The sequence below is a fragment of the Chamaea fasciata genome, unplaced genomic scaffold (assembly GCF_029207755.1).
Source record: "Chamaea fasciata isolate MVZ Bird 193981 ecotype frontalis unplaced genomic scaffold, bChaFas1.0.hap1 SCAF_11, whole genome shotgun sequence".
NCBI lineage: Eukaryota > Metazoa > Chordata > Aves > Passeriformes > Sylviidae > Chamaea > Chamaea fasciata.
Genome location: NW_027094096.1, coordinates 12,301,573 through 12,314,016, shown reverse-complemented (window position 1 = coordinate 12,314,016; position 12,444 = coordinate 12,301,573). Strand labels below are relative to the sequence as shown.

Sequence of the window (12,444 nt, the reverse complement as noted above, 5' to 3'; positions counted from 1 at the left end):
GTCACTGTGAAGGGCAGTGCCTATTAACTGACTGTGGCCATGCCTCCTTGTAACCCTGTTCTGGAATTCCTGCCCTCCCTGCACTTCAAAAAGGGAGATTATAGACAGAATCTAGATGCTTGAAAAGCAGGCAGTAAAATGCTTACCTTGTTCTACAGATCTCAGGTTTTACATAAATGAGCTGCATGAAACCATCGCTTTCTTTCAGTGAGTAAATGACAGCAAGGCCAGTGAGTGCCGGTCTCCACTTAATGAGACCCAGGCTGACGGGTGATGCCAGTACAATCACAAATGGAAAGTTAAAATGACCTCCACATCCCAGTATAACTCAGAAATGGAAAAAAACTCAGAAATGGAGAAGCTGGGAAAAATATCAGGGAAACTGTCCTTGGAAAGATGCAGTGCTGGTGTAACTCTGCCCCCTGTGAAGTCAGTGATAGCAGTGGCATTGCTGGACTGGGAGCTGTGAGACCTGTGAGAGCCCTGGGGAAACCTCCCCTCACACGCTGCACCTCAAAGCCTGCTCAAAAATCAGTGGGGGCAATTTAGGGTAAGGATGGATGAAAAACCTGCTCTTTTGGTGCAGGGAGAGTGGAATGGCTCATATACATGCACATGACACACAGACCAGTCCTTACTGAGGAGGGGGGAACAGAACAGAGTTTTGCCAAACTGTCAGAGGGATCTGAACATTGCCAGCTTCCTAGAAAAACATCTGAGATACATTTTCCAAATAAGGATATAAAAAAGGGGAAATGGTGGCATTTTCCACATACTTTAGAACAGAAAGTTTATTAGTCTAAGTATGGACTACTAAAAATACCATTTTATGACAGATTTTCTTCCCCCTAAGGCAGAACTAGGAAAATAGAATATGCAATGGGGTTGTTACTCACCAAACTCGAGCTATAAACACCAAAGTAGAAGGTGACAGCTGGATCACCTACCAAAGTGCAATGAAAGGTACAGGAACAACATTTGATATAAGCATATATAAATAGCAAAACCAAAATCAAAAGGTGGGGAGGGGTGGAGAGAAAGGCAAGGAGAAGTAAAAGAAGCAAAGTAGTGTTGACCAGCTGATGTCCCAAGAGAATGTTTAACATTGCTGCCAAGGGTCCATGGGTTTTACTACCTGTCTGTGAACTACATACCAAATACATTTAATTGTATAATTCTTGTGAAATCTAAGAAAACAGTTCTAGAGAAAGCACAGAAATCAAATTTCCTATGCATTCACTTTGTATCGGAGGCAGGAAACAACTGTGGGTTTGGATCCCTAAAGACACACATACACATAGACACAAGGATGTAAAACCTTTGTAAAGCCCTTCATTTTTCAGCATCACACTTTAAAACAGGAGCCCCCTGCAGCCACTGCCTGAAGATGAAGAAGTGCTGAGCTGACCTGCAGCCTTGTGCTGTGACTTAAACCTCCTCAGCTCACTGTGAGTAGCATGGTACTGGGGCAGAGAGGGTTTGGCACAGTCATTAGTTGCCATTTTTCCATTTTGACATGAAATTCAATGTAATTTGTATAATTACTGTGTCTGTGGACATAAATATACAACTTGCACTTCCCATCCAGCCAGATTTGGGGATCTTTGATGTAACAAGCCTGAATGTCGTAATAAACAACACCTTTTATTCTGTCATAGAATCTACTACAATAATCTTGCCTTAAACCTGAAAACTCTTCCCAGTTCTGACATTGTCGCCAGAAGTTTATTTTGGTTGCTGCCAACTTTCCTGCTGGTTTTTTTCCAATTCTATTCATGTGCATTGATACTACTACAAATGATTTCTAAAAATTCTACAGAAGTTAAACCATGTTAATTTGACTCAACTTAGGTTCATATTTTTAAACAAGAGGACTGATTCCTCTACAGGTATATTCACACAGCACAATAACATTGATAATTTACTGTGTGTGCCAGAAGCATTGTAGGGATGTAAATCACTGCTGCTCAGGATCCTCCACTGGAGTGCCCTGCTCCCTGACTGCAGGACATCTGACATCGCATTCTGCCATGCACATATACCTTGGGACTCCAAAGGGGCCATGCTATTTTAGTGCCCCTGCCCCATTATTAGGATTAAATAGGATTATCAGAATGGAGAATCAGATACTAGCTATCTACAGATCCGGTTCATCATTCTGGCTGCTCTGCAAATAAGTTCATAATGTAAATGCAAGCCATCATCTGTATTTAAACTTCAGCACTTTCTTCACACAGCTGCACAACTACAGGAAAGTGGTAAAAATTTATGCAGTGACATTACCCTCAATTTCACAATCTTTTTGATACGTAAGGTCACGTCTAGAAATTATAACTTGTGAATCTCTTATAGAGCACTACAGTTCTTTCTTCAGCCTTATCTTCTATTTGCATTTACCCATTATCTTCATGCATTTCACCCCACCTTTATTTGGACACCATTTATACAGGTGTATTAATTTAACTGTCAACTCTGCAACCAAGTAGTTCTCTATATGTCCACCAAAAATGATGCATAGACTTTGACCACAGAACAAATGCTTAGCATTTAAAAAAATTATCTTACCAGTTTTATGAAATTCGAAGTTCAAAAGTCAAACTATATCACTTTTACCTCTTACATGATTTAACAAGCTCAAAATTATACTTTCTGTCCCATTTCAGCATGTTGCATATAGAAAGCATCAGCTACATGACAAACAGCTGTCATAACCATTTAGGAAGCCTCATTTACCTGATAATTTCTTTTAACCCTCCTCACCATGAAATTAAACTGATTTGTTCTTTCTGCTGTGAGATGCAAGTGATTACTCTTGCCTTAAACTTAAACTGAAGTGTTTTCATTTATTAACAAAAGCAGGTTGGGCTGAACTTTGAAGATCTATACTCATGCCATAATTCCGCATGGGTTTATGTCAATGAAATACTGTGCCATAAAAAAGCACATGTTTTTGGCAGCATCAGTCCACAGAAAAAGCAGCATGTAGCAGCGATAGAGCAATCTAGAAGCAAAAGCAGATTTTAGGTATCAATTTGTTAGGAATACACATCACACTTACTGCCACATGGACAAGAATAATGTCCTGAGAAATCATTATTTATCCTGAAAGTTTTTTAATTTCAATTACAATGATTTATTAGAGATCATGAAACAATCTTTTTTAGGATTTTGCTCATGTTTCTAGTCTTTACGGTTAATAATTCTGTACTGAATGCAATATGCTGATGATGGATAAGTACAAGCTTGAGATTTATTCATGCAAAAATATTCAAGACTCCTGTTGCAAATGCTGTTTAATGACCATCTTTGAAAATTGGGTTCTAAATCACTTACTCAAAAACCTCTTGCTGGGATGTGTAGCTTTCAAGATGTAAGCTGAGGCTTAAAGACAGGTTTAGTTACAGTGAGACAGCCAGTGGAAGGCTGAGGCAATTGCACTGACAAGGTGAGTTCTTCCAGTGAAACCTTTGACGAGCAAAGAAGCCAATACTGTAATTTATTAACCTACAGCAGCACTCTTAGAGCTCTAAACAAAATTACAGCTGTGCTAGATTTTGTACAAGCATAATAAAGGATGTGTACTTACAAACTAAATAGACAAAATAGACAAGCAATAGGGATAATGAATCTCCATTTCATAGTATGAGGCCACACATGGATAGAGATGCCAGACTTTTCACCTCTTGCACTGCCTTTGTTTCCCCACTGATGTAGAAAAGGATGTAGAGGACACTTGGCTAATGCTGACCTTGTATGACAGTTCAGTGATGTCCTGTTCCATCAGGTACACATTTACCGTCCTACACTTAGATCAGGGGAAGATTGCTACTTGCATTAGGAGATAGTTCTCTTTCCCAAGCTTGATCTTTTGTTTATTAAATCATTCACTGCATTAAACAATACAGATATAAACAATTTTTCTAGGGGCTTCAACTAGATAGAATCAATTACATGTTCTCAAAACAAGTTTTTAAATAAAAGCAGTCCTGGCTGCCTCAGCTGGAGCGCAACTAACCCATGTGAGTTGTGGTAGTTGCAAACCAGACTAGGTAGGACTGCAAGCAAGATTTAACTTGCATGAACTAGGCTCTGCTGTGCCACTACAGAAAGCCTATACAGGCCCAGAAAGACAATTCCAGTAATTAGAATTCAGATTTCAGAGGAATGTCTCTATTTGCAGATTTCCCAAGGCTTAAAATGAGGGAGGGCTGAGACTCACACTTGTAAGTATAGACACCAACAGTTCTACTCTCTGTGCCTAGATCCTCGTGAAGATGTGAGTCTATATGGGGTTTTTGTGACTTCACTGTTGAAAGCAGAGATTTTATCCTACACTGTTGATTTTGTGGTGATGTGAGGGAATTAAAAGTTTACAATGCCTGAATAGTGATTTACTACTCAGTATTCCTAGGGATTGGGTGTGTATTTCTTGCTGCTGGTTCCCCTGACAATTTGGGATGATCCATTTTCATTTCAAACCATATAATAAAAGATGTTATCATCTGCTTTGTATTCAGTGACAAATTCCTTCTCTTATTACCAAATGCATTCTGACTCTTGCTTAAAAAATGATGCACTTGATAGCACACAGGGATTTAAATCCCATCCACTGCAAGGGGTACTTGTGCAGATTAATGCACAGTTCCCAGCAATTCTTAGGCCTAATTGCTAGAGGCTGGCTGAAGTCAAAACTTCCCTTCCAGATTTTGAGCATAGCAGCTCAAAGCATTCTCTGAATCCAGGTTTAGGTCCAGTCCTTATTTAAAAACAAAAAAAAAACCACCACGGAACATGCCCTACCACACCCCAATCCCCCACCTAAAAAAACCCAAGAGGACAATACAGAGAAACTGTCAGGCTTTTGATTTCCTTCCTAGCTGGAGCATTTGGACCTGAGATACTACTAAAGTCTATCTAAATACATAAAGTAAACTTCACTGCAGTGTAGAACTGATTAAGAAGTCTTTGCAGTTGTCTTCATGGAAGAGTAATCATCCTAATGTTTAATGTATAGAATAAAAAGATGCAAAAATAGGCAGAAATAAAAGCATACAATATCTTGAAGACAAACAAGGAACAGAGAGCAGCAGGGAAGGTGGGACAGAAAGACAGAAGAGAGGCCTCAGGAAGTAGAAGACAACAGGAGAATAGAGACAAAAATTGATAGCAAGAAAAGAGAAAAAATACTAAGAAGGTATTTTTTCTGAGCATCCATTAGATCCTCTCACAGGAATGGAAATCTGAGAATGTTAAAAGGGGAAAGATGTTTGTACAAATACAATCAGGATATTTCTTAGAGGCAGATATAGTAATACATACATATTCTAAGCTTGCAAATTCTACTGGCAATAACATTAGATCTAGCAGGTCTTTTGAAGACATCAAGGTTGTAAACTTGAAGTGCCAATCTATGATTAATTTCAGTCATCTTGACTGTCTCGTGATTTGGTTTAGTTTGGTTTTTTCAATATTTAATATTTAGAAGTAGCATTCTACTTGATGTCAAATATATCAGAGTTCATTCTACAAGACCATGATTTTCAATGCTAGGGGCCTGATATTAGGCTCCCAAGCCTATGTCTGGATATGAAATAATTAGCCACAATTTCAGAACTGACTGGACTGAGTTTGCTTAGTTCATACTTCATAAAATTACAGAAATGTATTGCTATTTTAATGCATTAAAGAAATCTCCCATAAAATGCAAAGAATAATTTGGTTCTTTTCCCACAGGACTTTAGATTACTTGGTAATATTGTGGCATCCAGACTAATTCCCAGTAGTGAGATACTATTCCATGAGAAAAACAGCAATTACATCTGACCATGTATTTTAAATGATGGCAAAGAACAGACCAAAAAAGTGTCAGGTCAGGCTCTGTGAATTCATGTGACATAGAAGCCATCTTTTCTTTTTCATATGTGAAAAATCTAAGTTTGATTTCCTTATTTATTGTTGCTTTTTTCTGGCTTTAAATGTAGTCCTCCTGCTAGGATGTAGTGTGAGAATCTTCATGTGTGCCTTATTATAATAATCTGTTGTCTGCAAAATAAACAAAGCAAAATTTCTAGCTGTCTCTGTAGCTGTAAGGATGAGAAATTATGAATGCAGAGAAGCTTCAGCACATCACAAATTCTGCGGAACTCAGGAAAAAAATATCTGGATTTACAGTACCAGTTAATTCCTGCTGTCAGTGGAATTAGCTATTAGTTATATCCCTGCTACTGAATCAATATCAAAGCCAGAAACTCTGGACCTATCTTCCCCATGGCCTCCCCCTTTTCCTATTTGCTATTACAGCCCTTTGAGTCCTGGTGAAACGTTTTTGTTGTCTTAGCTCAGTCTCTAATAAGACAATCACTGCTCCAACACACACAGTCAGCCAGAAGTGGTGGTTTCTCAGCTCCAGTAAGGTGAGAACTGCATGAAGGCTAAATTACTTCTGTCCCAGGACTGACCTTCTTTGAGGTCAAGTGAAGCTCATTAAGAAGAGTGCTGGGAAGCCTGTGCCTCTCAGCTGCACCTATCACATGTGAACACTTTGGGTTGTTTTATTTCCAGAACTCTGCAGTCCTCCAGCTGATGTACTTCTGCTGGGTTTGGCTTGGCCAGATGCTGATGCTGGTGAACACATCTAATGAATCAGCACAGTCTAATAAACAGTGCCTGAGACTCTGTTCACGAAACAGATTCTCTTTCTGATTCTGACCTGGGTTATGAGTTTGGGACCACAGCACTTGCATTTGTGCTGCTGCTTCAGCCTTCACTGCAGCCGCTGTCCTTACCCTGCACCCCCTGCAGGGCAGGGCTGTCTCCCACCGCTCTGTTTTACAGGGCTGAGCACATATAAGGCCCTGGACACTTCTGTTGTGCACATGGCAATGATAAACCCTCTGTCAGATAGATGGTTAAACCTCTGGGTAATGATTCTTTCTTTTTCATATGTAAATGTTTCCATTTTAATGAAATGGAAATATCTTACTTGCTTTATTCCAAACTAATGAATAGGGTTGGTGTCATCAGGAGCTTCTCCTTGCAATTTAAAGGCCAAGAGGACAAAAAAAAAGAAAAGAAAAGAAAGAGAATCTGCTATTGATTCTGTCTCTTTGTTGAGTCACCACCAGGATGATTATTTTTAATAAAAAGATGGAAATATTTATGCCTGAAGGACTCAGGTTTGTTGAAGCTCTAGAGCTATGATAGAAAGAAATGCCTTTAATTTTTTCGTCCATTCAGTATTTACATATAAAAAGCGTCTTCTTTGCATATAGTTCCCGTCATTGTCTCCAATTCAATAAGAGTGCATGCATAACATTCACAGGAAAGAGTGTTGAGGTATGTAATTGTTAGTACTGAATATTATTTTAAAATAGAATGTGATGTGTTATTACCAAAAGAAAAACTATACTCAAGAATGAACACTATCAGAGAACAGGTTAAGTAGCCTTAAATTAATATCTAGTGAAAGACTACATTTTCTTTGCACCACTAAATTCTGGTTTATCTTAGTGGACCTGCTGGTATGTGGGACTTTGTGAGGTATATGGGGGTTGTTGGTCACCTTAGCTGTGGGCTTCAGATTTGGGTGATAATAAGGTGTATTATTTATCATCCCACACTGCTTTCCATACTTTCTTGTGGCTTTCATCAGCACAAGCCTTTCTTGTTTATCTTAAAACGTTTTTCAGTTGCATTTCTCCTCAGCTCTGAGTATCAGCCATAATCAAAAGATATCAGTTCTTCCACCACACCCCTCTAAACAGTCAATTTTATTTTTTTTTCCCATCCATATGGGATGGGAAAACGCCACCCAGGTTATCATCATCTTACACATCACTCACTGCAGTCTCCTCTCCCTTCTGGTTGCTTCCCTGTACACAGTGTGCCAAGTAAAGCCTTTTCCAAGTGCTTCAAGAGATCCATAACGCAGCACAGTCAAGAAACACTGGAGTTCTGCAATCCCATCCTCCACTACCAACTGCAGCACCTCAGCACTGCTCTTCTGTCAGCAATTAAGGATTCCCTAGCATGGATTAACAGCTTGATTGTCTCTTCTCAGAGATGGATCAGAGCCAGGATAAAACTCAAGTCTCAGGTGTCAGGGGTGCCAGTTACAAGGAGTCTTAAGTTTTCTAAAAACTTCAGAACTTCCTTAATTTAAAAAGTGATCCTAATGTTTTCCCAGCTCTTCTCCTCTTTTCTCACCTAGTAGGAAATGACACAAGAAACATTTTCACACTCAAAGCTGTCTAATACACATCAGATCATTACCATATGTCCTGAGGTTTGGGTTTTTTGGTTTTTTTCACAGAGTTGGCGTAGACCCAGATGAAGATCTGAAAGCTAAAGCTGCGAGCCAGGTATGTCAGGCTTTTGGACATAAGTGCTGAATTTAAAAGTGTTCAGGGTTTGGCAGATCATGGCTGCATCTGTGGAAATGAGGCATCTCAGAACCATGTTTAATCCCTCAGAATTAAAAAGGAGAATGTGTAAAGTTCAATTCTAATAGGTCAGGTGTATGAAAATATTTTTCAGTTATTTTTCACATGGAAGCCTAAGTACATTGTGAACTTGAAACCTCTAAAGGGGGCTCCTGAACAAGCTGCAGCTGTTCAGGAAAAATCTGTGCCCTTCCATTTTTTTGTCATATATGTATGGCGCAGTTTCCAATGCAGCCCTGCCTGCAGCAGCAGGAGAAATCTGCAGAGTCAATGCACAGAGACATGACCTGTGGCTCAGCACAGTGAGTGGGACAGCAGTGGGACTTCAGAGAAGCCACAGTACAGCTGACAAGGTGCCAGAGCAAAAACCCAGCAAGTGCCAAATGCTGATGATAACCATCCCATGTACCCTTTCAGACAACACAACTGGAACTGAAATTCAAATCATCCAACAATAACATAAATGTAGAAAATAAGCTGAGGAAGATATAAGATATTTTATTAATTTGAAAACATGTTAGGGATTTCATTAGGCAAAACTTTAATACATCTTATATCCTGAGTATTCCTAACGTTTACACATTTGCATGAAGGCACATAAGGTGAATCTCAGTTTTCCTTGCAACAAGTAGAATTCAAGTGCCTAATTATCCTAATGTTTCTTTTACAAGAAGGAAAACCAATGTTAGTCACACTGATCCCATCCTTCATTTTATAACCCAGTCACAATTCATAAAGGTTTAGCATAATCCTTCATTGCACCATGGCAAGGCACTGTTTTATTCTGAGTCTGAGGGGACTCATGTTAAATTCTCTTTCTTAAGCACCTTGGTAGGAATTCCTGCAATGCCTCTGTCCAAATTCTGAACAAGAGCAGGACTCTGAACCACAGTCTATTCTTGTTTGGAGTATAGAGATACAGAATTGCAGAAATTTTCTGCTCATGAATTATCAAAGATCAGGGAATGCAGAATGCAGCATAAAATTGACTGAACGCTTTTTTTGAAAAAAAAAATGATTTCTTCAGAGGCTGCTAGGTATCTAATTTTCTCATTCTTTTAATGAAAATGAAAACAATAGTGTTTATTTACACCAGTAACATATCCAGTGTCCCAACTGTGCTCTGTGAATTAACACCTATCTCTCCTGAAAAAACTGAGCAATATAACACAGAAGGTGTAAATAAATATAACACTTTTCATGCCTTATCATGTCCCGTTCAGCATTCCTTATAGTAGTATATGATTCCTTGGAAAATAGTTTTGGTGTTCTGATTTTTCTTCCCCCCTCCCATGGTATTTTATTTCCATTCTTCTGACTTTTTTTAAATTTGACATCTTAATCTTCTGGTAATTCAGACCTTTGCTGCATTCTCTGTAGTGCTCACTGTTTTAACTCAGTACCTCTCATAATTATTCAAGTCAGGTTGTTTCTTTTAATTTTGTCTTTCGTCTCATATCTCTCTCTCATTCCTCTTCTTCCCCCGTGTTTCTCCTTTCTTTCCCTTTATTTCCAAAATGTTGTTTTAATTTCGTTTACCTTCCATTACTTCTTGTTTCTTCCTGTGTTCCTGTGTTTTCACAGTGAAAGTACTTGATTTTCCTGCATATCTATCCCTGCACAAATAACATGTCAGGTGCCAGTACCTCCCACTGCCAGTTGAAGTTCTTGCCCAGATGAACCTTAAACCACCTGCCCACTCTCCATGCTGTTAATGGAAGCTTTGGGGGAGATTGTACCAGAAATAAGAATGAAATCTCTTCAAGAATAAGATGTTTAAAAGAGGGCAAAAATTAATGAAAAAGAAACCTCTAGCTTCTCCCTGCTCAGTCAGAGGACCCAGCCAGAAGGGGAAAGCTACAAGGTCTGCTACTGAGATTTGAATTTAGCTCCTCTGTGACCACTCTAACTACCAGCACATGGATACCTTGCTGTGGGAACCTCTCAATCCATGTCTGTAACCATACCTCAATTTTTCTAGGGGCAGAATAAGCCTTAAAGACCTTCCACCTCATGGGCACTATGTAAGATGCAATACCAGCTACATGACTGCAAAACCCCTTTCCTTCCTTACCTCTTCATCTTTATCTCAATTCTTTCCTTCCTTTCCCTCCCAAAAAATTAATTTTCTGTGAAGAGATTTGATTTATTCAATAATGCTATGTACACTGTTATTTCTAAACTTCTGATTGTGTTCTATTTTGGACTACCTGAACCAATAACTTTGGCAGTCAGCTGGCAGCAAATTCCAGTTCAAATTGTAACACCTGGAACCCAGAGCTCCTTCCCTAGAAAAGGTGTAGAGCCTTTTCATGTATAATTAACATCTGCACTTTATCATACCTTGATCCATCAAAAACGTATCAGTTTCAACTCTGTCTTGCCACCCTTAAATTAATCATTAAATCATTATCACAGCATAAGCATAAACAAAAGAAAGTAGCCTCACATTCATACCCATTTACTTATTGATGGACTGTCATAATTTAGTTCTGAAAGAAATTACATAATACATACTAAAATTATATATATCATTGTATAGAAAATAGTGTGTAAAAACAAACCACTTTGCTGCGTATCATGTACATTCAGTGTAGAAACGCCAAAAGCTAACTCTGAAAAACACAATGCAGGACACAATCATTAAAGAGAGTTACAAAGTTGGCCTATTTAAAAAGGCAAAAGCTTTATGGCAGTGAGCTAGTTAACTAAATTCCCATTTTAAAAGACAGTCAATAGCATATTTCATTCAGATGGCTTATGGATCTCAAATTCTGCTATGTTTACTTCAGTTGAGAGAAGGTAAGAATATATTTTCTACAAGCACTTCAGAAAAAATTTTGTAGATATGCTGCTGATCTCAGGAAAAAACTAAACAACCTGTGAAACACTTATAAATATCATCTCTGTCAAACTAATCTGCATAGTTTAATTGTCCCTACATCTTTTTAAGTGTAATAAGGAATTTGGTTACACTGTTCTCATCAGTTTCATCTGCCAGCTGGTTGGTGAATTTATTGCAAGGATTAATGAGAGTAATCTCCATATGGGCAATTCCCATATGGAAGAAGAGATGTGAGAAACTTTGGCATTTTCCCTTCCCAGAGAGAAAATTGTTGGAAGACACAGAGCACTGTCTCCTCCTCTACTTTTACCTCTCTGAACTGTAGGGAAAGTGAAAAGTTACTTTTTAATATTATAGGATCCAAAATAGGATCCAAGGATCTGCAAGAGCCCTGAAACATTCACACCAAAATCTCCTGTCATCCCTTGTCCTGTTTCTGCAGGAGCTGCACTCCAGATAACCACGCAGATTCCCACTACTGCAAAAGCTGATAACACGACACAGATTTCATAGACAAAAGAAGGAAGGTGCAACACATGTCAAACTAGAAATAAAAGAAGGCCCAGGTCAGGACCAGAAAATGCTTGGGGGATTATACTCTTGTGTAGACTTTGTTCACTGCTTTCACACAGGAACAATTCATGTTCCTGAATGACGAAACCTTTTTCTTTAAGAGGAAGCTAGAGGTACAATGAGTTTGGAAAGAGGAATTAACCAACAACAACATTACCATTCAAAAAAAGGACACAGGCCATTTACAGAGCTCACTGTGCTTTTAACAAGGCGTCCTCTGCACCACACACAAGTAGCCCACTCCACAATATGTTTATTTCCATGCCTGTCCTCCTCTTCTTCATCTCTACCCCTGTGCACTCAAGTCCTTTCTTCTCCTTTATCCACTGTTCTTGTTCTGACCTAACACAGGTTTTACCTACAATCGCACTCCCTGCTTCAATGTTTCAACCCTTCTCCCGATCTTGATCTTGCCAAAATGCACTATTAGATATTTAGAACCTGGAAGAGTGTTCTGCTGCTCACTAAGGGATTAGTTCTGTCTTTTTTGCCCCCACCCCCCAGCTTCCCCTGTTACTGGGAAGAGTTGCTAAAATACTCAATTCTATTAACAAGGAAACAGATTCCAAGAATAACATTTGTTCT

General features: G+C 38.9%; 1 protein-coding gene across 1 annotated transcript in view; it reads left to right on the top strand.

The window, feature by feature from the left end:
• Positions 1-12,444, top strand: part of SLC9A9 (solute carrier family 9 member A9) — a 174,167-nt gene that overhangs the window by 121,352 nt on the left and 40,371 nt on the right. Inside the window, exon 13 of the mRNA XM_066193280.1 lies at positions 8,312-8,360. Coding sequence (XP_066049377.1) covers positions 8,312-8,360 — 49 coding nt within the window. The remainder of the gene's footprint in view (positions 1-8,311; positions 8,361-12,444) is intronic.